Source organism: Onychostruthus taczanowskii, unplaced genomic scaffold (assembly GCF_017590055.1).
Source record: "Onychostruthus taczanowskii isolate IOZ18803 unplaced genomic scaffold, ASM1759005v1 scaffold20, whole genome shotgun sequence".
Classification (NCBI taxonomy): Eukaryota; Metazoa; Chordata; class Aves; order Passeriformes; family Passeridae; genus Onychostruthus; species Onychostruthus taczanowskii.
Window position 1 is genome coordinate 11299350 of NW_024499240.1, and position 26293 is coordinate 11325642.

Here is a 26293-nt window from a genome sequence, read left to right on the forward strand (position 1 = left end):
ATGTTTATTTTTCTTTCACCACTCTTCCAGATGACGATGAGTTACTCGCCTTTTAAAATGAGGTTTACCAATATTCACATGTGGGACACTGTATATGCATATAAAGAAAATTAAAAATTAGGGAATGCACTTTGCTCTTCCCTTGGAGATTATTTTTCAAGGGCCCCAGAGGGGGATATCCAGTCAGTACTAAGGAAGTGTAGTTGGAGAACAGAAATCAGGCAGAGGAAATTGGTAAAAAGCAATAGTGAACAATCACCTAGGTGTAAACTTTTAAAGCTACTTAAGTGTCCTCCTGCTCTTACTGACCTTTACACCTTTCTCATTCTGACACTTAGGCCAAGAGGTCACTTGACACCACCTCTGGATTCTGACACCTTCCGATGTTAAACAGTAACTTCCTGTAAAATGTGCTCAGCATGGAGTGGGCTCTCATGGCAAGGCTGTTTGGTGTGCTGTGGCATTAGAATCACGCTAGAAGCAAAAGCCTAGTCCAGTCCAAACTCAGCTGAAAGCCTCCCATTGATACCAGTTCCACTACGCAAATACAATTTGAGTAAGAGCACAAGGTTAGGCACTGCAAAGCAGCAAACACCAGAGTATTTTAGAAAGAAGATTTTAATTATTTGGAAGAAACAGGTTTTCTGAATTACAGACTCAGAACATAAAGACTAAGTAATTTATTAGTCATAGCTCTTGTTATGGACAGATGGTTCCTACAGCAAAAATATAGAAAAATAATTTGAATTCAAGTCTAGAAGACCTGCAACTTTTCATATGCAAAAAATAAATCCAACTAGTCATAGAAAAGTGGCTGATAAGGATGGAGAACAGGGCTGTGCATCTGAATAGCCATTACTATATACATTCCAAACTTAAATGAGCGTATTTCCTCAGCCTCATAAAAATAGTTTGTCCATGAAAAATACCAATATGTAATACATTTAATACAATTTATACTTGAATTTAAAGATCTCAGATTATGGAATAATAAGCTAAAATCAAATGAACTGCTTTTTCAACTCTTCTTGTATAGAACAATACTCTCTGTGTATACAGTGTGCATGCATGTACATGTATACACGCACAGAAAGAAAGAAGTGTATAGAGATTGGCTGAAAAATTCTACAAGGTTATTTGATGTCATCGCAGACCATAGCATACAGACTTCCTGGGATCCTTCTAACACAGGCTGCTCTATGAAATAATAAGGTTGACTGGTATAACCACGTATCTACAACAGGTTTTTGCTATTATGAATTTAATTACCAATTTATCTTTCCAATCTAGATTTCATTTCTCTAAGAAGTAAATGCTGCTTTGGTAAGATTCCATACAGATTCCATGACAAAATAAATGCGAACATATTGGGGAAAGCCTTGAAAGTATGATTTAATTTTGATAATTAGTAGTAATAAAGATACCAACAAGTTTTAAGCAGCAAAAGATTTAAAAGACTATGTTCTGACTTTTCTTCACCAACAAGCTTTTCGAGCAACAAACTAAAATGAAGAGATTGAATTTCTCTGCCTGCCATCACTGTGACATTTTAAGCCACCAAAGTCACAGCTGGCACTGAAAGAACAGTGGCATCAGCAGAGACCTCCATCCTTGCAGGACATAAATTGCATTGTGACACCCTGCCAACGCTGCCTTGGAAAGGCCTGTGCTCTGCGGCGTCCGGCGTGTGTTGCTTCCGTCGGGACTTCTCCGAATGCGTCGGATTCTCTGTGGTCCTTGCAGTTGTAGACTGCTCTTGATTTTTCATAGCTCCTTTATTTTTAGATCGAAAGTTGTTATGCTGCTGTCTTCTGTGTTCAGGCTTGGAACCACTCTTGGTATTTTGATCTGCCTCATTACTGGCACCTTGTGACTTATGAGATCCATTGAGCCGCATGTTTTGGTGCTGTGGGTTGAATCTCCGTCTCTGGCTAGAAGGCCCATTCTACCCAGAAAGAAATCAGATAACTGTTAGGTTGTCTGAATCCTTCCAACATGCCAAGAGACACAGCAGTCAAAATTAACAGTGTTACTGTTAGGAGGGAACAGGAGAGGGAAAGTAAAAAGTTTTGATGGTTACCAGAGTCTCTTTATATCTGAAACCAGAACTATGAGTACCACACTACATTTGAATTAGCCTGGAGATACAGATGGCAGGTTCATCACTGATGCCAAATTAAAATCTGCCATGATTCAAGAGAATACAGAAAAGGGGATGAAATTCTAGACATCTCAACAGCAGTTGTTGAGAAAAGGGATCTGCAGGTTCTGGTCAAGACAAGTTAAATTATGAATCAGCAGTGCCTTGGCAACCAGGAGGGCCAAGCGTGTCCTGGGGGGCATCGGGCCCAGCATCGCCAGCCGGGCCAGGGAGGAGATTGTCCTGCTCTGCTCTGCACTGGGGCAGCCTCACCTCAAGTGGTGGGGGCAGTTTTGGGTGCCATGATACAGGAAAGACATGAAATTGTTAGACAGTGTCCAAAGGAGGGCCAGGAAGATAGTGAAAGGCCTTGAGGAGAAGCCGTGTGAGGAGTGGCTGAGGTCACTTGGTCTGTTCAGCCCGGAGGAGACCTCACTGCAGTCACAACTTCCTCGTGAGGGGAAGAGGAGGGGCAGGCACTGATATCTTCTTGCTGGTGACCAGTGACAGGACCAGAGGGAATGGCCTGAAGTTGGGTCAGGGGAGGTTTAGGTTGTGTATCAGGGAGAAGTTCTTTATCCAGAGGGTGGCTGCACACTGGAACAGGCTCTCCAGGGAAGGGGTCACAGCATCAACCCTGACAGAACTTGAGAAGTGGTTGGACAACGCTCTGAGGCACATGGTGGGATTCTTGGAGTGTCTTGTGCAGGGCCAGGAGTGGGACTCAGGATACTCTGTGATTCTCTGAGCAGTTAAGAAGTACTGAAGAACTTAATATTGACCTTTCCTAAAATCATGACTATTGCTTTCCTAGTAAAGCATTGTAGAAGTACTACAGTATGACTGCAGCAAGAACACAGTCATATGTACATTGAAGTCAAGTGAAGAATCCTCATTGTGGAAGACATGTCCATTGTGATATTTTGCTCAGAGGATGCTTTGATTCTTACTGGGAAGTTGCTGAATTACTTTTATTTGCATGCCTGACAGAACAGGTGATTCCACACATGCACTGACATTATGCACCATCTTACATTTCCCTCCAGGCATCTACTTGAGCCTAAAATCTCTACTGGGACAAAGTTCAGACCAACTTTAGTGGCAGCTTTACCTAAGAAGAATAGTACAGGGACATTCTAAGGTGCTATTACAACAAAATCTAATTCATATATGTATCATATATATATAAAATAATGCTACTAATATAGCACAATACTATAGCCTGTATTATAGAACTTCTGAAATAATATGCTTTTAAACCTGGCAGGATTCTGCTTTCAAAGTGTTTCTAATAATTGTGCTTCAACAGCACATCAGCTGACCATTTGTCAAGGACAAAATGTTTCTCCTCCAGAGCAGTTAGCTATAAAGGAGGGGTTTTCTCTTTCATTCTAATACTGCCACTACAAGCTTCTAAAGAGACAGATATCCTTACTTTTTTCATATGCTATTTCTACTTCGTATGTTCACACTGACTTGAAAATGAAGCTGGAAAATATATGCTTACTATCGTCAAAAATTATTAATTAAATATAGACCACAAACCAGTATTTGATTTTGTATTAACAACTTTCAATGCTGTATTTTTCTGAAAGTTTTGAAGTAATTTAGTTCAGTTCATGGCTGATTTGACATCTTACCTGCTTATTTGTTGGGACTCCTTGAGAAGAAGATTCTGTAGGATTGGAAGAAGGATAACTTTGTACTTTACTGCTGGCTGTTTTATTATCAGAGTTCTTGGCATTACTAGAGGACTTTCGGTTGTGTGTATTTTGCTTGCCAGTTGTTGCATGTGAGGTCATTGAAGACAGCAGTAAACTACATGGTGTTCTTGAGGAATAGTTGTTCTTTGGGTGAGAAACTGTAAAAAAAGGGATTATGTGTTATCAGTTAAATGATCAACATCTAAACAGAAGGCTGTATTCCTACCCTGCTTACAGTTAATTTTGGAAGCATTGTTTCAATCTCACTTTGAATAATGAATTAAGCTAACTTAAGCTAACTATTGAAGTAACTTGGCTGGAGTCAGGCTATAGTGTTCTACAACTCTACGTATACCTCACTGCAAAGCACTTCTCGAGATAAAAGAGCCAACGTGGTGGCACTGCACTAAAACTGGAAGGAGCCTGGCAGAAGGCCAGGCTTTTGGCATCCAAGAGAACTTCACTTATTCCGCTCTAAAGGAAATGGGTAAAAAAGGTTCTGTATCATGGGTATCTCTAAAAAACTGGAACTGAATGCAATGCACTAATCCACTTTGTGCAGACCACAGCAGTATGCGCCATCAAGAACCCACTACTGCCCACCTCGGTATATTCCTACTCTCTCAGTATTCCTACTCTTCTCAGTATTTTGAGATCACCTAATTTACTAAGCACTGTCATGTTTGGATATGAAATGCACCCAAAATATCCTTGATTCCTCTCTGCATTTCTTCAAGCTGCCTTTGCAAAATGATCCCCAAGCAGTCTTGAAGAGAATTCTGAGGCCAATGAAATTCTTGATCTTAATTTGCTGTCCTGATTTTTCTGATTATGGAATTTTTCTGTTTCCTTCTGGTACAGATGACAAATTTGAGGCTCACTCCAGAGAGACACCTCTTGTTTTTATCTAAGAGATACTTCCATTTTTTCCCTTCTAGTACAGAGAAGTAAGATGAGGAATCATTTTAGTAACTAAGCATCATCTGTTAGGTTTTCTGAGGATCTTACTCACTTACACCAACAGCTACTTCTCCCACTAGGTGTCCTCTTCAGAAAAACAATGCAATGATCTGCACATTGAACTGAATTCTGTCTCCTGAGTCCAGTGAGGCCAACCATCCCTGAATTCTATTAATTCTCTCTCATCTAAAACAGACTGCTGCACATGGAAGCCCATATAAAAACCCAGATGCTCATCATAAAAATCTATTTTTAACAAAAAAGATGTACAAGGAAAGGATACTGGGTGTTCTGATGTATGTCAGTCCAATTATTTTTGTTTCTTCCTGTCCTTCATTTTGAGTATATGCTGTCTATGATCTCCTCATGCTAGAACATTCCTTCCTTTCCACAAGTTCTGTGGGTTTGGTTGTTGCTTTTGTTAAAGCCCTTAAGAGTGGCTGTTCTCAGCTATAGGCCTTGTATAATCTCTTATTTGAGGGGTATTTGCAGCTCCTAGCAGGGGATGGGTCTCATTGAGAGATGATGCTAAGAGAAACATCTTTTACACTGAAAAGCTCTTGTCAAAGACGCCAATCATCACAAGTTGCTCATGTAAGGTCACTTAGATGGGCTGGTATGAGTAAAGTTCTTCAGACACTCAGTGCACTATCAGTCATTCCTAGGATGACACTGCTCCCCTGGTAATAGCTGCTCTTCTGACTTCACTGACCTGATTTAAACAGGCCTGCATCAAACTGTGCTTATGTAATGCCTTACTGAAATAAGGTATAAATAATTAACTTGCAGAATTAACTGCAGCTGGAAGTTATTTAGGAAAGTAGTTCAGTGAGTTTTAAAAAATAGTCTATGGTTGTATCAATAGCAGCTGTGATATTGTCAAGGTAATCTTTATGGAATTTTCAATCTCTTATGCTTCAGGGTATTATGGTCTATGAGGTGACTGTAAACAATTAGATGCATTACTGGGAAGTTTGTCTTCCTCTGAAACATCCTGGGTTGGTTTCACTGAGAGACAGGATGTGGGGTTAGATGGAACTTCAAAGTGTTCTGCAAAAGCAATTCTTACGGTCTAATGAGTTAAACTGGTTACACCTCCAAGCAGTCAGTTCTTTAGCTGTGCAGTCAGAAGCTTGCATTGGCAGACTGTGTAGTATTTTCTGTTTTTTACTTTTAGGAACTACCTGAAAACATTTATTATTTTCCTTCTACCAAGATGCACTTGATCAGAATTGTTTTATCAGTTTTCTCCTGAATGGAATGCCATAGGACATGGTAACGTACTGGGCAAAATCTTATATCATTTATTTTTTTTTTAGGGGAAAAAAAAATCATGACAGAGACAAGAAATAGGCTCCTATTTTGCAACAGGGACATGATAGTTGAAGCAAAAAATGTGAACCTGAATTTCCAAGCAGAAGGGCAGATGATTTAGAAACAGAAGGTTGGAGAAAAAGAGGCTGAGGGGAGACCTTACTGCTCTTTACAAGTACCTAAAAGGAGGTTCCAGCAAGGTGGGATCAATCCAACCTTACTGATTCTATGATTTGGGACTCTGGATGGCTTCTGAAAAACCCAGTGAATACTGTTAAAAAGCTGGGGAGATACTTCTTAGCAGGAGAGATCTGAATTGGTTCCATTACATTATACACACACACAGAAGCTTTCAATTTACTATTTATTTATAAATTACTGAATTTGTGTATTCCCTAGAGTTGGGATCCTGTTTAGATTGAAAACTCCAACTGATCTGAGTAACACCTGGAAATGTCTGACAAAGATGGCACTGTGCACCTGCAGATGGAGTGTACAGCCCAGGCACAGTGAGTCTAACATGTTGCAAACTGTTAAGTTGACTTGTGCGTGTTCAGCAGTCCTGCTTCATCCAGACACCACTCATACTGGGCTTGCTTCACACTCCCACACTGGCAGCACACGTGCTGTCAGCTCTGCTGAACAGATATGCTCTGAGAAACTCAGTGAGAGGGATCATCAGCACTTACTTTCTCCACAGAGCTGAATCTGGGTCTTCAGCTGCTCTGTATCACAGGAAAATCGGGCAGACCTGCCCAGCTCTTCATCGTATTTCCGCTCACTCACAAAGTGCTGCAAAAACAGACATATTAACAGTGAGTCACATTCTGAGCAGAAGACTGTATGGATGGTAAAATAACCAATCAATACTTAAGTTCGCTTAAAGGCTCAATAAATTCTTGACCCTGCCCTGTTCGCAAGATCTCTGTGCAGAAACAAGTATTTTCCCATCCTCACCAAATTACATCTCAGAGCCCAGTGATGGGTGGATCACTCCCACACTTGGGAAGTGGGTCATTTCAGCAGAGAATGTATATTTGATCACTAAACTTGAAGCCATCAGGTTTACTTGCTGAGTTCAAATGATACACAAAAACCAAAACTCCTTACTTCCACACTTAGGAGGGGATAGCTTACACTTCGCTGATAGCATCTGTACACTGCTCAGAGGTGCTGCAATGCTTTAAGAAGCTACATTTTCCTTATGGAAAGCTATTTACCCCTCGGCCCATAGCAGGAATAAACAGCCTGGGCATGTTAATGTGACAACTCTTCCTTGGCATTTCTGCAAATGGCTAAAATACCCAAGCAGAAGAGAATGCCTGACCTTAATTTCAGCCCTGAGTTCAGAGAGTTGTGCTTCAGCCATCTGACTGGCTAGGTCTGCCAGTCTCTTCAGCTCCTCTGCTTTCTTCTGCCGAGCAGTCAGGATTTCCACTGCCAAATACCAACAATCAGTCATTAATGCTAGGAAGGTAAATTGCTCTGTAATTTATTAGTCTTTGGGCATTAACATGGTACATCCCCTGTGAGACAAACACTGACCACTGACTTCAACTGGACTTCCAATATGATATTTGCACACACTAAGTTGATCAGTATATTTCACTGAACTGCCTGATTTTGAAAAAGACCTAAAAATGGGACAGCTGTCAGAAAATCAAAGTTAAACCAATCCTCCAACATTCAGATGAAGAGGGGCAAATACATGTCGTTTTGAGTTTTCTAGTGCTTTATTTTGAAGCATAAAAACAGGGAGCCTTCCAGAGACATGGAAAGAAGCATTACATTGAGTCACCAGCCTGTTTCTGAAGACATGCTGTATTTGATGGGAATTTCACTTCCTCTGAAAAAAACCTGTTCACATACAGTTTATGTTAAAGTCACTGGCATCGCAATTTTGCTTTCACATATGGAATATACCTATTTGCCATTTCAACAGTAAAGCAGCATTGAAGGCAAACAGTCTTTATGAAAAAAATACTAAATATTCATTACTGCCTGTCTTGTATATTCTATGTAAGGAAGGGGTGAGTAGTTATATTCTTAAAGGGAAAGATTAATCATAAACCACGAAGCAATGGTCTATTTGTACACAAGATATTATGACATTATAATTTTGGTAGAAATATATGCAAACTATTACCAAAATGGTGACTCAGAGAAAAAGCAACAACTGATTAATTGGATGGTGGGATCAGTACGTATGGCAGAGAGAGAACAACATCTGAATGTAAAGTAGTAACAATCATAATCTTTTGTCTTGAACTTACACATACAGTCAGGGGGAGTGGTATTTAATGTAAATTATCCTAAGGACACAGACTCCATTACAGCAGTACAGATTTTGGCTTCTTTACTTTCTTGTTGCCACAAATTTCCCCAGCACACTTGACAAGTCATGTAACCAGCCTATACTTTTTAATACTATTTTTAAAGGTGAGAATTAATGATATTTCACAGACAGTTTGCTTCTCAAGTCATTATCACTTATTTAATCAGATAACACCTTCTTTTAAAAGCATTGCACAGTCAGTAAATAGTTTGGGCCAGAAGTGACCTTTAAAGGTTCTAGTCCAACCCCTTGCAATCATCTTCAAGACATGGGGTTGCTCAGAGCCTGACCTTGAATGCTTCCAGGGATGATGATCTCCTCTCCTCTGGGAAATCTGTTCCAATGTTTCACTGAGTACAATATGGCCCAGCAGGCACAGGGAGACCCAGCTGCACCTGTACAGCTGTGTGGGAGCAAACGAACTGTGCAACTGTAGAGGAGTGTGTGTCACACATGGCAGGGAAGGCAAAGGGTGGCTACAGTTCCTTAAGCCCTGCTGGTAAATCTGTGCCTACATTATTACTTATGCTAAGAAGCTGGCATCTTCCCAGCTGATCTTTTCTGTTCAATTTTTTTAGAATATGGTCTATGAGAGTGAGAAAATTTAATCACATTAAATGAACAGTTTACCAGGTGCTTGCCTTGTCCAACACTTCTGCTTTACTGCTTATTCTAGGTAATACTAATATTGTTCCTCCCCAAGATCAATATCCTCTTTGCTAAAGTGACTGCCCAGACCATATGATCTCATCTCATACTGGCATTTATTTCCATGAGATTCCAGCCAAATACCCATGTTTTAAAAAAACCCTGAAATTATCATATTTGGAATTTTTCCTGGTGTTGACAGTAAGAATAAGATCACCCACTGTAAAACAGTCCTTGAGTGCAGCAAAGAGATATGAAAATAAATAACATTCTAAATCTTGCTTAGCATGTTACAGTCCTGTAACAACTTTCTGCCTAAGTTTCTGAATGCATTTTACAGGCTACAGCAGCCTTGAGAGACAGCAGTACTCACACTGCTGGAGACAGGCACTGGGCCATCCACTGCCGTGCGTGGAGCTGGCAGGAAAACAGAAACAGAACACACCATGTGCAAATGCAGCACTCTGCAGGCTGGTAGGTAGGAATTAGGTTTACTTTCCACAAAAATTCCTATAATTGGCCAAGATTAATGAAGGGGCCCTATAATACCATCAACCCTGGACAGTGGATTTGTTTGTGCATTTAGGGCTTAAAACTGCATCTGCTGATCAGTGGGAATGCTACTACTGGTTTTCCCAGGAATGAGTGCATGTTCTGTAGCTGATTATGGCTACCTGGTACCTGGTAACCAAAGAAAACCAAAAACTTCTGATATATATCCCTTCACAAGTGCTTCCCAGAATAACACAAAGCTGCAAATTCACATCTCTTTCATGTATTCCTAGAAAATTAGCAAATAAAATTCAAACCACAAACTTTGCAAATCTTTGCTGTCGTAACTTGGTGCCTTCTAGTTTCTACACATATATAACTGCAAGAGACTTGGACAGCAACAGAGAATTTAGAGCTTTTTCTTTCAACAAAAATTCAATTGTTACACTTTTGTAAACTAAGTGAGTTCTAAATGCAGATGAAGCATTCAAGAATGTTAAATGTATTTGTGACACTGCTTGGAAGGACCTTAAATTCACAAATCAATGAAAGGATTGTATGCAATCATATCAAGGACATTTTCATCTGCCAGGAAAAGTATCATTCTAATAATGCTTTGGTTACTCTTCAATTTCTTGCTTAGCATTCTCTTCTGAAACATGTCCCCCTGTACTTCCTGGAGGTATATACAAACATTGTATCTTGGATGGAGTGTGAGACAGATATTGTGCTATCCTAATACGAGGCTCATCTTGCTTCCCCCCGCCCCCACCAGAATATATATACATGAAAATGTAAAAACCAAAGACAACAGGAAAGCCTGGAATCAGATTGACTCCCACAGATTATTAAGAAAACAGACTGCAGTAAAGATCTGTTTTTTGATTTTTAAAAAATTTTCTAATTCATAAGCTTAATCACTATCCCTTAAAACTATGCAAGGGAGCACAATAACCTACTCCCTAATCCCCGTATTCTAACTTATGTAAGTAATATAAGCAAGCAAAAAGTGACTGATAAATGGAAACAAAGTAATTGAATAACCATAGAAATTAGGGGGAAAAAAAGAGTGATCAAAAAGCTCCGATAAGTAAGCTGAAGCAGTAAGTAACTTAAATCTAACACCATATCACCTTCTGGTTTACCTTAATTTCATAATACTGAAATTTTGATGCACAATCCTCATAGAAACTACCCTAGCATATCAAAGCCTTAATCTGACTACACATGCAGAGTGAAAGATGATGGAATGCTGCTAACCAGATTTATGGATTGTGTTATTTTCTGCCAAACAAAACAACTGTTTAAACAGTATTCCAAAATTTCTCTGTGTATTTTTTTTACTTACTGGCTTCTTCTTTGACTTTATCAATTTCTGCCATTAATGACACTTCTTTGTCTACGATGCTAAAAAAGAAACAAAAAAAGAAAAAATAATTACTGAATTCATGCTAGAACTCCATCAAAATCAAAAGCTATAACACAGACTTCAGACATTAATAATGGGCAGTTTTGAAATTACTAAGACTTAAAAAAATTGAAGCTGAAGAAATACCTAGGCAAGCCAGCTATAAAAAATCAGTGATAATGAGTGTGCTGCTTTCCACAAACATCTCACTGGTCTTCCCACATATCTGCACAGATGTGGAAATCCATCTCATTCAGCACAGCAATTCTCAAATGACTAAACAGTCTGTTTGATAATTAAGCCAGATAGCCCATTGCTGCTACCCAGATTAATACAGCTTTGGTCTCAGCACAAAACTAAGAATGAAACAATATTAAAGATGGTTGGAATGAGTTCCTTTTCTTCCTTAGAGGTATTTTTGCAAAATATGTCAAGGTAAAGAAGAAAATGGTTTGTGATGTAAGTAAGTATTAAAGTATCTCCATAATAGAAGTCAGCTTCCTTGCCCCCTATTCCCTCCAGGACTGGAAGGAGCTTTTCCACTTTTACCTGGCCTTCCTAAAGGAATTGTGTGCCCCTCCTTTTACAAATGCCTGGTGTGCAGTCCCTGACAATGCTTATAAGCTGTCAGAGTGCAACTGATCAGGTGGGTCTGCTGAGAGCAGACAGGACGTGTGCTAAGTTGGTCCCGTTATGAATGCAGTGACATTGTCCAGGGGAGTAACATCTCTGCAGAATGCTCTGCAGGGAACAGTGCTCTAGTGTGCTCTTCTGTTTTCCCCTCATTAAATTATTCTTAAAGTTAAGTTCACATTTAATAAACACCACCAATGTTGATGTTTGTGTTTGCATAAGTGAGTAAATTCAAGCAGTTGAGGGAGAAATTGCAAAAAGTAGGTCAATCACCAGGAGTACACCTAGGCACGCACTCAAGCGAAGAGTGGAGCTCTCAACCCTGTTAGTAAAATCAACCTTAAACATTAGCTTTTGGACCCAGTGAAGATACTGAACAGGCTTCTACATGTGAACAGGCTTCTATTGAAGGAAGACATTACAGAAAACTTAAAACTAAAACATTTGTCTAGAACATCCTTAGCAAGAAAGAGAAGACCCTGCAGAGTTCAGCAGGCAGTAAAGAGAGACAGAAGCTTAGAGAAATATTGACAGGTCCTTAACTAAAACAGGGAAAGACTGGTGAGCAGGCAGTGTGGGGAATGGCAAACACACAGCTGACAACCAAACATTCACCAGCTACAACATATTCAAGTGCCTTTCATCCTTCTTTGAAATCCTCCAACCAACCTCACACAGGAGGTTTGCAACAGGAACTCTGCAGTCTTCTGTCTTTGAGTTTTCCCAGTCTACCATACCCCCCGGAGAGGAGGAGACCTTTACACTGACTCCCAGTAGCCAACAAGAGGAACAGAAGCAGGTTGGCTGATGGCAAAGGTTGCAGCCAGACAACACAAATGCAGTGTAAGACATTTTTTTTGTTTCATACACAGAAACAAGACTAAAATTATTGTTTTAGCCTGCCAGATCAATTTAGTGTGACCTACCCACCAGAGGAAATAAAACAGCAGGGATTTTTTACGGTAGAGCAAATCAGTTAAGAGGTAGTGACAATGGAAGGACACGATTGTTCCAGTTGGCACTCAACACTCTCCAGGCATTAAGCATTAAGCTTGAATGCCAAATAAGCAGGTGATGACTCCAGCTTGCTAATCTAAACAGTCATAGCTTCTCAGAATTAATCTATTTTCAATTAGCTTTTGTAACTACATGGTTTAATAAATTTCCTTGACTTTCAAAACAGGTGGCTGAAACGAGTCTTTTAAGTTCTTACCTATTTCTATCCTCCACAAAGAAAATCTAGTTATCTTTACTACTTTCTCTTAAATTAAAAAAAAAAAAAAAGCAGATTTTTACTATTTCTGTCTCTGTTATCAAAGTGTCTCCCTACTGCACTACACAGGTTATATAAACAAACTTTTGTCTGGAAAACATTCAAGCAACAAGGTCACAACAGCAGAGCTCATCAGAAGAGTGTTTTAGTGCAGCTCTTTCCAGGATTATCCTCTCTGCACTCCAACAACAGATCCTTAGTAAAATGGTGGCCCCTAGCATTTTATTTTGATGCCAAATAAAACCACTTTTAATACTAGAATGAAAACAAGGCCATAGCACTCCTGTATTTATCTTATAGTCATGTCTTATCTGTTACTAGACAGTTTTCCACTCCTAACGTTTCATTTTGGTCTCTGACGAACATTTTAGGAAAGTGTTGTATGTTGTAGCAGTAGAGAACAGGACTGATGAATTTAAGAACAACCACCTGAGTACTTCCTTTCTAGCTATAAACTAACATTGGAAAAAATTAAAGAATAATACAACAGAGAAACTGTTTGGTGCCTTTGTCCACGTCAGAAACTAAGTTTCTTTAACAGACAGATCTTGAAAAGGTTTTCCTTCCCTGAAGACAATGCAGCTGTACTAATTTATATCAGTAGAGGACATGCCCTCTCTCTCTTGGCAAAAGGCAAGGAACATTAATTTTCATCTGGAAGTGTACAGCCACATTTCTCAGCTTGGAAACCATAAACTGCCATGTGTCGTATATGGGGAAAGTTAATGTTTCTTTAGAAATGTCCTAGGCCAACCAGCAACAGAAACTGCAAAACAGAGCAATACTGCCTCCAACAAGAATTTATCAAAGTTATAAACAAATGAAAACAACAGACAGAAAACTGGAAAAAATCTTGGCCTGGGGAAAAAAAAAAAGACAAATGACAAATATAGAGAGAAATCTTAATGCTCACATATAGAAGGAGGAAGGACAAAAGCAGTGTGGAAAAATCAATGGATCAAATCTTGTCTCTCATTCCTGCTAGTATCCCACTGTTTTCACACAAAGGTCCGACAGTCACTTAAACTGAACATCTCCTTAACTTAGGAGTTCTACCATTTTTAATGCATTTTCTGGAAAAATGCCCTACTCAGCTTTAATACAGTGACTGTGATTAGACCACAGCAAAAGCATTATTGAGAACTGCTCAAAGCTTAGCACAGCAGTACCTCCCAGGAAAGCATTTTCTTTTAATGCTTCTTAGTGTCATGTGGCACTAAAATGTTGTATCAAGTTGGTACACTCCAGTGCACAGTCTGCAGCCATTCATGTGCTGTGGAGAACTGGATACTGAGTGCTACAGGAACTTTCTGCACAATCAGATATCATCAGATTTGAGCTCCAGCAGTGCAAAGAACAGAATGCATTTCAGATCTAAGGACACCTGAGGGAAAACATTCTGGTAAATTCTTGCTCTCCAGTTATCTTGTTTCTCTTGGGTTTTCTATAGCTGTTTGGAACCAGGTTTAAAATTGTGAACATACTACTTTAGCTGATGTTCTGAAGAGTTCATAATCCTGTCAATTTTTTCTGATTACTCTGAGCACTAAAAATCTGAAAAGAATGGCTGAAGCCATGCCTTCTCCTTACCTTGAATATCAATATCAACACTTGAACATATTTCCACATACTACTTGAGACTCTGGTGACAAACACACAACTCAGAACTACTTGTTTCTTGAACCTTCTGAATCCATACCCTAATCATCAGTCCATGGGTTCCCCTGCTGTAGCAGACCAAACACTGGGACTCAGTTCCCACCTTCCCCAGTCAGACTCAAGACAGATCTGAATCAAGTGAGCCTTATCTCTATGACTCATGATATAGAAAAAAACAGAGTAACATTACTATCTCTTTCTTTTCTGTCTCCCTTCACCACACCTGTCTCCTAAAAGGACTGATTCTTCCTTTTCTTACCCCTCATGTTTTCAGGATTAGGACCTGGGTACCAAACTTGAGTTATCAGCACCATATCACTGTTCACCACAGGTGAGTATCTGCAGTTTGGAGCACAGGATTTAGCACTGTTTGAGCTTAATATCCAGCTGAAATTTTGAAGTGGGGCTCAGGAACGAGATAATTTTGTTGAGGGAACAGGGCAAAGCAGAGGCTTAACATAGAGGACATGCAAATGAGACACAGCCAGAGCTTGTGCTGTACAGATATGAGATGCAGCAGGAGAGATGGCATCTCTCTAGGAATTATTTTGCTGAATGGATTTTGAAGGCAAAACCAAAAGTGGCCTATTCCTGGTCAAATGAACTCTACTCATGCCTTGGCCCTACAGAGGCTGGCAGGATTCACACCAGTGTACCATGGCAAAAGAGCTGCAAATGCCAAACTACAGTGAGCTGCTGGCACAGCAATGATAGGGGCAAATTATGCTGACATCTGCCTCATTTCACAGTTTCGTACTCAGAACAAATTCTGAATTTGTTCTGACATTAGTGAAACAAAATAATCTTCCCCTAGTTTACAGCATGAAATCTAGTATTTGCACAGTGCTAAAGAAAGGATATTTTCAGTCAGCTGCAATACCTCCAAATTCCACTAAAATGATTGAAGTTATTAGTGCCTCTTGAGAAAAGCTGCTTCAGATTGCCAGGCTGGCTGATTTATAGCTTTACTGATGAGAATCATAAGGTTTCCGGATGACCAGAATCTTCTCTTTCTTTCTGCCTTTTCTAGGAATTATGACAAACCTATTGTGCTTGAAGAGATGAGGAAATAAAAAGGCCAAGCTGCCATGGAGGCAAACATGCTGACACAGCTCTCAAAGGTAAGTCCCAGCTGCACGGCATAGAGGTTAAGCATAATTGAAATGAGTTCTTTCACAACCCTGTTAAACCTCTCAAAATGCCCATTTTCTCCTTGGGGCGTTTAATAAGCTTTATGCCCCCTGAACCAGCTTTGTGCACATTTTGAGAATGTTCTTCTGTTCTTCTGGAGATTGAGGAACACAGTGTAGGCTATGGCATCGTGAATAACTGCAGCAGGGCTCTTCATCTGGAAGGGGGAAGAGCTGTTCTTTTCTGGGCATCCTCTGGGGGCTGGTTCAGCTGGAGAGCTGCTAACACTGAGGTACAATTTGAACCCTTTTTCATGAGGGAGTTAGAGTAGTGAGACACTGCTGGAGTCTGACAGTTTAGGCATCAACAAAAATACAACATACTCCAGTGATGTTGCTCTGTCAACGCTTTGGAACAGACCCTAGTAGCTCCTTGAAGCTGTGCTGATTGACAAGCTGCTGACAAGCCCATGCAAGTTTGAGGGATGTTAGTGCTGTTACTGTCTCTGCTGTATTTGAGCTGAGGTTACATGCAAATTCATGAGATGGATCTGATAAGCTCTGCTCTAAGTATTATCCTTTTTGTCTTGCACATATTTCCCTTCTAGCATGAACACATGTGACCCACAGGCAGTGCGGAAAGACAACTGATAAGAATCTCTAATCCAATTGTGTATTTCACAAAAGAATCCTGCACATCAATCCAAAAACTAGAACTGTCCCTGTCAAACTTCTGGCACAAGGAGCTAGAATGATGTGATGAGAATGTAAATTTCAAGCCCAATCACCTGTACTAGGCGATTGTAAGTATTACAGGATTACTGACTAGCCATGCTATTTTGTAATTGGAGAAATGATACTTCTAGTTTTCTTTATATTAATAGGATATATATATATATATATATAGTAGAAAATACCTTGTAGGACAAGCTGGTACATTACATATTTTGCAATGTTTCAGTAGATTACATTCTTCCAGTATTAGCTCAGTATTATTTAAATGTTCACAATGCTTGAAGGTTATTTGATCAGCAAATGCACAATGATTACACAGCAAACCAGATTACATGAATTTTCATTCTGATCACTAGTACAGTCTGACAATAAGAAGATAAACAAAAGACAGCATAAATCAATTCACTGAAATTCTTCCCTCTGCAGAGCACAACCTAGTAGAACTGAAAATGCCCAAAGGCTTTTAGTTATTCAAGTTCATTTTGTGTAATTTTTTATCTACCTTCACTAACACTGTTTTCTTTAGCAGTCAGCCAGAACAGTGTGATCTGGTAAATGCGCCGTAATTAAAGGCCTATTTGCAATTTTCTTTTAAGATCTCTTTACAAACAATTAGAAATTTATTGCCTCATCACAAAAACCTGTTTAAGCTAAAAACTGACATAGAAAACCTTTTCCTGAAAGCACATTTCTAAATTTTAGTCATTTAGAGATGAAGGCATCATCTCACAATTTGGCAGTTTTAACAACGGTGAGTGTGAGTTGCACCATGGCTTGTCAGCATCCCGCACATTTTTACACAAACGTGTAAAGTATTTATTTCCTCTTCTGAGTTTCAGTTCTGATCTGATTCCTGAGGTATCTGCACACCTTACTGGTTAAATATTTTAGCCTAAACACACTACAGCAAGGACAAGACAGTTGTTGAGCTCCTGCTACAGAAAAGAAGTTACTTTCTCAAAAGCCCATTGGAAAGTAGCCTCAAAGAAAGTTCTGTTTTTTTGGTGTAATGTCAATTGAAATTTTTCATGATAATTATTCTCTTTTTGTGTTTAGTAAGCTAGAGTTATCATTAGTCTGACAACTGTGAAATCAGAAAGGATATAGTCACGTCTCCTCCACAATGACACGTACAAAATCAAGAGTATACCTACACAGCTTCAAAACCTGTGTGTTCTGTGTTTTACTGAGGATGACAAAGACACCTATGAATGACTGGGAGGGAAGAGGGGAGACACAGCACCATAAGATATGGACAACAGCTAAGAAGCAATGTAATCCACCTTTGAATCTCACCTCTTTAATCTGGCTTCACAAACTTGTTAAAAAAATACCATGATAAGTAAGTAATTGTAAAAGATAAAGGGGTCAGAAGAGGGACTTATGTATCTCATTGAAACATAACTCCCCCCAGTTCCAAGAACTCTGTCTGTTCTCTCCACTAATGCGCAGCAAGGGCACTCCCAGATTGCTGGAGGTCGTGAGAAGAGTGCCAGCACAAGCCCCTCTCCCAGTGCTGCAGCTCTCCAGGCAGGTACCCAGCCTGGGGCCAGAGCTGCTGGTTCTCCCAGACCACCCAGGCAGCAGGGCCAGAGCCCAGGGCCCTTGGTCAAAGCACTTCTTTTTGGAAGTACCTGAAAACCCAGCGGGGCCAAGGAAACCAGAATGCAAGGAGATTATTTTTATCTTCTCTGTGCTGACAAGTTAAGGACTGGATCACATGACTGATGGGCAAATATCACAACAAACTGCAAGAGGATTTGACTGGACTTAAGAAGCATAAGGACTACCAAAGGTTGGCTGTCAGACAGACAGAAACCTCAGAAGAACTGCCTGGAAACAGAGAGAAAAACAGCACAGAACTCTGGTCAATGTAAAGCAATACTATTCCTGGCCTTTCCAGCCATCTGCCCATCTCCAAACAACCACAGCACAAACAGGCAGCTCTCATCTGGTACCACTGATTCTGGGCTAGGGGTGACAGAAATCCATCATCTTTACAGTTTGCCAAGTAGGGGTCCCAGAAAGGGGCAACTGTGTTCTCACTGTTCTGCAACTGAGCACTGGCACTGCTCACTACCCCACACTGAGTCAGTACAGACACAACTATGTAAGAACAGAGATAATTCTTTTTAGATTACTTCGTCCCCCATTCAACCACTCCTCTGCTTTACTTAGAAAACAATACGAAAACTGCTTAATTTTCCCCAAACATACAGCACATGCTTTCTAATTGTTACCCTGAATGTATTTTATTATATTTTTAAACTGTCAGTATTGCCAAACTCCATCTTCCCAACACTATGTCAGAATAATTTTTTTATCTAGCCTATAGTAAAGCTTTCAACTACTTTTCCTTCACTCCAAAAACTCAGTTGTGTTGATTTTCATGCTCTCTATACAGCACTGGACATAGCAATATGTACAAAAGAGTAGAAATGCTTGAATTTATGTGGTTCAGTTCTGCATGCAGTGTAATTAAACCTGGTTCTTACTGTTTTCTATAGACTATTTGTGGCTGGCAGCAGACCATATGCGCAAGTAGCAGATGTTCCCTTTTAGTTTTCCATATGACTGTATGAATGCCCAATATGTGAAAATTATTTTCTGGCAAGAGGTGTTATTGGGAACTGTGGCTCCTTTTGTGCTCTACACATTTCGCTCAGATTTCATGGGGCTCTCCTTTTATCCCAAAGGTGGTTGTTCAGTCTCTTAGTGAAAAAGAAGTGAGAACACAGCTAATGCATGCAGGTTTTAAGCTTGGCAACAAATGTCTCAAGTGCACTCCAGTGAGAGGAGAGTTCATTTAGCTTTTTTAACCTTCCCCTGCAACTTAAGGACTATTTGGTAGCCTTCTTTTCTGTGCCCTACACTACCATGGGACATGACTACACTTTGATATATTTTATATCAAAGTAGTAAGGGAAGCCCCTCATGTTCTCACTGACACCAAGGTAATCCTGAAAACCATACAGCAAAGCTGAATGCAACAAGGACAAATACTGGATCAAGAACTACTATCAAGAAGACTCCTCTCCCAACTTTCAGGCCCATGTGAGCCTGAGGAACACTGCCCTTCAGCTCACTTTGCCAAGTGCTCTCACAACCTTGGGAAAGCAATGCCACAGAAAGCCCAGCAAGAGCAGGGGTGACCAGAGTGCTGGATCACAGCAGGAGCAAAACCCACATGAGACTGCAAAAGACTTCTTGTGAGGCTAAGTGCCCTGCCTGGTCCAGCTCATGGCTTGTAAAATGCTATAGTCTTCTGGCATGAAAAGAGTACAACAGCTTGCTGTTGCAATAAATGCAAGCTGTTGCAGTAAATGCAAACTTCTTCACACAGAGAAATTACTCCAGTTACCAGAAACTTCAGTGAGGCTCTTCAAGAAAGAGGAAGTGAGCCCAATGCAATGTTTTTAAATAAACATCTTTCTGGGATTGTTATTTGCCCCATTTTACTACAAAGTCAAAACTGAAGTAAGCGTTGCACTTTCCCCCCAAGCTTTTACAGGGGTTCACAGCACATCTGCTCCCTAGCACTGTTTTTCAGATTGTGGGAGGGTATGCACTATTTTACCAGATAGGTGACTTTTTAAATAGCAGCATATTACATGTTCAGGAGTAACTTCCCTGTTGGCTAGGTCAAGCTGTGAAATACTGAGCCAGAGAGAAACATGGATTTTCACTGGCAGCTATCACTCAATAGTTTCTACTGTTAAAAGGAGAAGTTCTTGTGAATATTTCTGCTGAAGCTTTCAGGACATCTTAGGCCACATGTGCTATTAATTTAACTCCATAATCATAGTTTCATTTACAGTCTGGAAGTAGGAGGAAGATACATGATATTATATTTCCATTCTTCATCCTGTCTGTGATTAGTAAAATAAGGAAAGTTTTAAAAAAAACAAAACAGATCATCAGAAAGTAAAAAATATTACTGAGTCTTGCAACGCAGTTTTAATTCTGACCTTGATAGCAAAAAAGGACACAAAAGTGGTATTATATCCTATTATCGAAGGAAGAAAAATAAACCCAGAAGAGACAAATTAGTATGTGTTTCAGCATTCAGCTGCAATGCAAGATAAAAGCTTCTGACTTTATTTAGTTTCACTAAAACACCTTAGGTGCTGACAGCTGTGTGTAACAGGAATGGGTTACAGTACTGAGCTCATTCCAGTATTCCTGGCAGTTCTGTACAACAGACAGCACTTGCTGGCTGTTGTATCTGCTGTCCATCTCAACCAGCCCACACTCCTGCAGGAACTGGGAGAGGAACTTGGAAAAAGCTTTGGAATCACGGTCACAATGGAGACCTGACATCATGCCCTTACTTTGGCCATTCCATAGCATTCTGGGAGCAACAGTTTAGCTGAATTCCTTAATTTTTTCATTATAAGTTGACTGTGTCACAGTGAAACTCCACACCAAAGGAGAATAATAAATATGCTCACTTAAAACCTTATCGTCCTGCTAGCACTGGGGATTTTTTGTTCAATTCTGGAGCAAGGAAACTCCCATGTAAATAAACGCACACTAAACCCTGCATCTCAGGGAAAGAATGTGATCCTTGTATGAGGTCTGAAGCTGTATGTATCACTGGTTCAGGTGATTTCTACCCAAATCAAATAAATCTACAGCAGCTGTCAGGGAGTTTTTGGATACAAGGCATTAAAACAACTGTGCCCATCTTCCTCAAAGTTTAGGCCACAAGATCGTAAGAAATATCACAAAATTCTTTAATTTTAGCAAAGAATGTGTTAAGTCAGGCAGTTTACTGTTTAAACAAAAAAAAAATCTACTTCATTCATTTGAAGAAAAACCTAAATGTTAGACTTATGAGCTGCCAAAAGCAACACAGCCAGCACTGAGATTTCCATAAACATCTCCTGACATTGTACTGTCCTCACTGCAATGTTATTCTGAGGCACAAATATTCAGACCACAGATCTGTTAGATTCTAGAGCTTCCAGCAGACTGCACTTTAATAATTTAGGGACTGAAGCTGGTAGGAGGCAAAATGAAATGAAGCCTATTGAAAAGTTTTCCAGGTTATTTTCATAATTTTAAGTACTTGCATTTACAAACTCTTTTGAGGCATTTTAATATTAGGCAATACACTTTACTGGTTTTCCAACTAAAATATGGATACATGAAAAATGAAGAATTTCAGTTCTGAACTTACTACTTTCCTGCACCTTTAGATCATGGCAGAATTCTAAGTCTGTTCCATGATCAGAGTGACAATTGCTTAAAGACTGAATTGCCTGTGACTGCCAGTAGCCAAGGTGAGACATGTGATCTAAGATATTTTTAACACTGCTACCAAAAATAAAAAAATGAGTGTGAACTACTCATCAAATGAGTTCCAACTATAGTTTTCTCAGAGAAAAGGTCCCCTCTGAGACCTACCAAAAAAAGGTAGAAGGAGTTGATGAACTGCGCTCAATTTTTCTATCCCAAAAATTTTATTACTACATGTAAGTTCATAAGCAAAAAATCACTGTAATGGCTCCAGCACAATCCTGACAACATTACTGAGTTTAGTACAATGGGTGATCACAGCTCACATTTAATGGAGAAACAGAAACACAGCTCTCCCTGCTATACAGTAAAATACACTGGGGGCTCAGTGAACCAGAATCTTCCCCAAAATCAGCTCAGCAGCACTTGGATTTTCTGCCCATAGAGAAGTTGAGCCCCAATGGCCCTGAAGTTACTTTAGATGCATCTTTGAAGACACTGAATACACCACTGAAGTCCAAAGTTAAACTTCTGCCAATACTACTGCTCTTTTATAAGATATGCTATAAAAATACTGACAAATACTGTGATTGAATTAAAGGGGAAAGGTTTTTCACTCTTCTGATTTGTAACCAAGTATTGTACACTTTAACATGATTTATTCTTTTTATTCCAACACTGTCTAATACATAGGTTTTATATGACACCTATGCTTAACCAAGGCTGAGTGAAACTCAAAGCAGGAAATACTTTTCTATGACAAGAATATATCAAATATGCAACTTGCTACTACAGCAATTATTTCTGCTGTAAGTTTTCAAAGGTGTAGGTATACATGCTAAAGATCAGCAGTAATCAAAATGATAATGAAAATATAGATTAAAGACATAAAATGAGGAAAAAGATTGAACTAGAGATGCGAATTGGAAGTTAAATCATGGATGGGAAACTTAGAAGGAACTGTGAGGGAAAGTTAAGAGAACAATGGTAGGATAAGAAGCAAAGATGATGGGACATGAAGAGACTGTAAAGGACTGTCTGCCAAAGGAGGTAAGATCAAAGATGCAGTATAGAAAGAAGAGATTTAAAGAAGGTAAAAGTGACTTCAGAAAATCCCAGACAGGATATTTAGAACAGCTTTCATTTGCTCATATATGTTGCCACTGAATCTGATACAAAAGAATTAGGTCAAGATGGATAATTAAGGAGTAAAAAAATCTGAGTTTTTTTCAAAGAACTTTATGTATGTATACAATATATGCATATATTACTTCCTGGTTGGTGAGGAGTGTCATTACTTAATGGCACCATGGGTTTTTTTAAATGAAACCAAATGCTGCAGACAAAGAGGGTGTCAGTGACCCCTCCCCACTAATACCAGTGGCTTAATTAGTCCCTTTTCTAAGTGGAGCTGATGGATCCCTGCAGCTGATTTACCTACCAGCTGTGTAATTCTGCAAAAGCAGCTTTGATCTTCTTCACTGAATTATCCACTTCCTCTTTGATCATCACACGGTATCTGGTTAGAGAAACAGTGCAACGCTGCAAGTCTTTTACTGACTTTTCAATGTTTGGCCCTAAAATAGAAAACAAAAATTGCACGGTAGTCAGAAAGTTGGTTTTAGTTTTTCTGAATGAGGCACCAGGAATAGTTCAACATATTTGCCCAGATTAGAATGAAGCAGTTATTCTACTGAAGTTCATAAATCCAACTTTTTCATAGTCCCTCCCTGGTGCTCTTCAGTTTCTAAACATGTTTGCTGAAATGCATCCCCCAAATCAAATAAATATTAGGAAGGCATTATTAGCTCAAATTATTCATTTTAATATGTTAAACAGAGCATAAATTGTTTAATTCATTTTGTTACATTCTGCTCATGCTTTTCAACACATCTTTTTTTAACTTATTTGAATTCAGAGTTTTTTTTCCTGGAGGCCTCAGCTGTTTTTGACCTCAGAACACAGGAACCAGAGACCAAATTTACCTCTTTTTTTGACTGAATCATCTGTCTTTGTTTCAAGCTGGGTTGACACATTGGGTGATTTAACTGAGGAAGATTTTGACTTTGGCCTGCCTACGTTACACTGGAGTTGAACTGATGACTGAAGGGGCTCATGCTGTTCTACTCCATTCACAGCCTTTGGGTTTGATTCCACAGATACTCTCTGGCGTTCTCGTTCTCTGTCTGCAAGAAACCATTAAGGAAGAAAACAGGGAGTTGTAAGATCAAGAAAGGTATGAAGCCCTTACTGTTAAGTCAGAATGTCTTTATGGTGTTCTCCTGGCACACATTCTACAGAACCTCAGAGAGCTATGACAACAAATGAAATTGTTTTGGTAATTAAACACTAATTGGAACACTTCCTTAGTTCAACAGTGTATAAAAGAAAATCTCAATTAAAAAAATCAACTCTTTCCTGCCAATGGTGAAAACACCTCATAACATAAGAAGCATGCTACCAATTATAGTATTTGTCCAAATATGCATATACACAGCACACAAAAAAAATATTCCTAATTTTACTAAAAGCATTTTAAAAGCACTGACTAAACATTCCTACTGAAATACTTGCCTGACTACAGATTTCTATCAAAAGCTGCAGCTAAGAGGAACCAAGCAGGAAATGAACGTATGTCAAAGATTAGGTTCCTGGGTTCAACAGCTTCAGAGGTATAAGATAACAATGCCTGAGTCTGTTTGGCTGCCATAACACAACCTGGTTTCCTCTTTCCAAAACTTCAAAGGGATTCGAGATACCGGCATCATAACCGAGGAACAAGCAGCCAAAGCATGACTGTGAAAACTGACAGGCAAGGCCAGCTATTACTGCCACTGTGAATTTTAGTTAAGGAAACAAGCATAGAAAGTGATTTGTTGTGTTAACTCACTTTTCTCATTTTTGTACTCACTTCAATGATTCTTCATTCTGAAAATGCTTTTAATGCACCACTTTATTCAACTGATGATGCGTGGTGTCTGGAGAAAAGGGACTTGTCAAATTAACAGCTGGATTACAGCCCATGGAATGGGACAAACACTGCTGGGATTGAGGGATATCACATGGACAGGCAGAGCATATCAACTAGTGACTTCTTTCAGCCTGGGCATTAGGATAGGTGGAAAGCACATCTTGGTATATTTAATGGCAATCATGCAACACCACAGGAACAAGGAGGAACATCAGTGCTCACATTTTAAATCAGCTTTTAAGGGCCTTAAAAGGTTGAGTCCAAGAACAGAAAAGGTATCTTGCATAAAACAGTATGTAATAAAGTAATAAAAGAAGTCAAAGAAACCTGTGACTCTGTGAAACCAAGAAACACCAGCAATGCAGTGTGAACACATCAAAGGTTTGATGCTGGTCTCACACACTGAGGACCGCTCCTCTGAGAGAAGTGCCACTAACCCTGTTCAACCCTGGCTGCATCTCACCCTAGTGCAAATAGAACATTCTCTATAAATCAAGGCTGCCCTTGCTACCATAACTCTAACAGCTAATTAGAAACCAGCAAGCTATCAGCTGACCTATAAAGAAAGGGCTTTTCAGGTTCTGTCCCTAAGATGTGATCTTCTGAAATTTGTTGTTAACGTGCATAACTGTTTTTACTGCATTTAATTAGCAGCTTTGGTACACTTGTCAAGACAAATTACAAACCTGACAGCCTAAAGAAGGTCACCTAGAACAACAATTATACTCTAAATTGAACTTTCTGATCATCTTTTGTCTGCAATATACTTTGACTCTGTTTCTTCCAAAACTACACACAAGCTACTTTGAAACCCAGCAGAAAGATGACCAACACAGGCTAGCAAACAGTAGTTTTGTATGCTGCAAATGAACTTTCAAATTTGACTGAAGACAATCAACACAACTAAGAATAGATTGAGAAAGTCTGCAGCAAGTCTCTGAAGACTTGTACCAACTAAGACACACATATAACAAAATCTAGGAATCAAAGTCTCTGTCAAATACCTGCAAGAGAAGTCAGAAGTATGGATAAGAGTAGCTGCAAGTAAACTTTTACATGGTTCAGTATGTGGTGGCTTGGAACTTCAGCACCAGTCTATCAGGTGACATCTGCTGTAGTAACAGTCAAGTATGATCATACCTGCCAGTTAATGGCAGCAGCCCAGATTAACTTGCTCTGAAATATGCTGAGCTGCCATCTTCAAAATGAGTAGTTTATCTTTTTGCAGCAGCTTGCCATTTCACTTTCAAATCCAGCGAACCTCATAGATTCTTAGGTTGAAGGAAGAAAAAAGCTGTATTTCCCCTGAGATATAAACAGGAAGTTTGAAAGATTCCTTAAAAATCTTGCTACATGAAAAGTAAGTAGGGAAGAGGTCAGGATCTGATTTTACCAAGGTCCCTGAAAAAGCAATAGCATGGCAAGGCAGCAGTAAATATCCTTTCAGTGCATTCATGCTGCTTCTTTACAAGGCCATACACAGCAAGGGTAACAGCAACTAAAGATGTTTAAGAAAAAGAAAGATGGAATAATGGCAAGAAATAAGCATACCTGAACTAAAGGCAAATAGCCAAATGTTTCCCTCCCTAATTTTCTATGGAGAAATGCTGCATCCTCCCTTCTGGCTCTTGAAGTTTCTTCCAGGCTGCCA

General features: G+C 39.5%; 1 protein-coding gene across 3 annotated transcripts in view; it reads right to left on the reverse strand.

Annotated features, from left to right (window-relative positions):
- Positions 1 to 602: 602 nt before the first annotated feature.
- SPATS2L (spermatogenesis associated serine rich 2 like) overlaps positions 603 to 26293 on the reverse strand; it is a 79238-nt gene continuing 53547 nt past the window's right edge. For all 3 annotated transcript variants that reach the window (XM_041403722.1, XM_041403723.1, XM_041403724.1), the window contains 7 exons: positions 23657 to 23857; positions 23113 to 23248; positions 10941 to 10999; positions 7445 to 7554; positions 6807 to 6909; positions 3781 to 4001; positions 603 to 1945 (listed from right to left, as the gene is read on the reverse strand). In XM_041403722.1, coding sequence (XP_041259656.1) covers positions 1550 to 1945; positions 3781 to 4001; positions 6807 to 6909; positions 7445 to 7554; positions 10941 to 10999; positions 23113 to 23248; positions 23657 to 23857 — 1226 coding nt within the window. In that variant the 3' untranslated portion in view covers positions 603 to 1549. The remainder of the gene's footprint in view (positions 1946 to 3780; positions 4002 to 6806; positions 6910 to 7444; positions 7555 to 10940; positions 11000 to 23112; positions 23249 to 23656; positions 23858 to 26293) is intronic.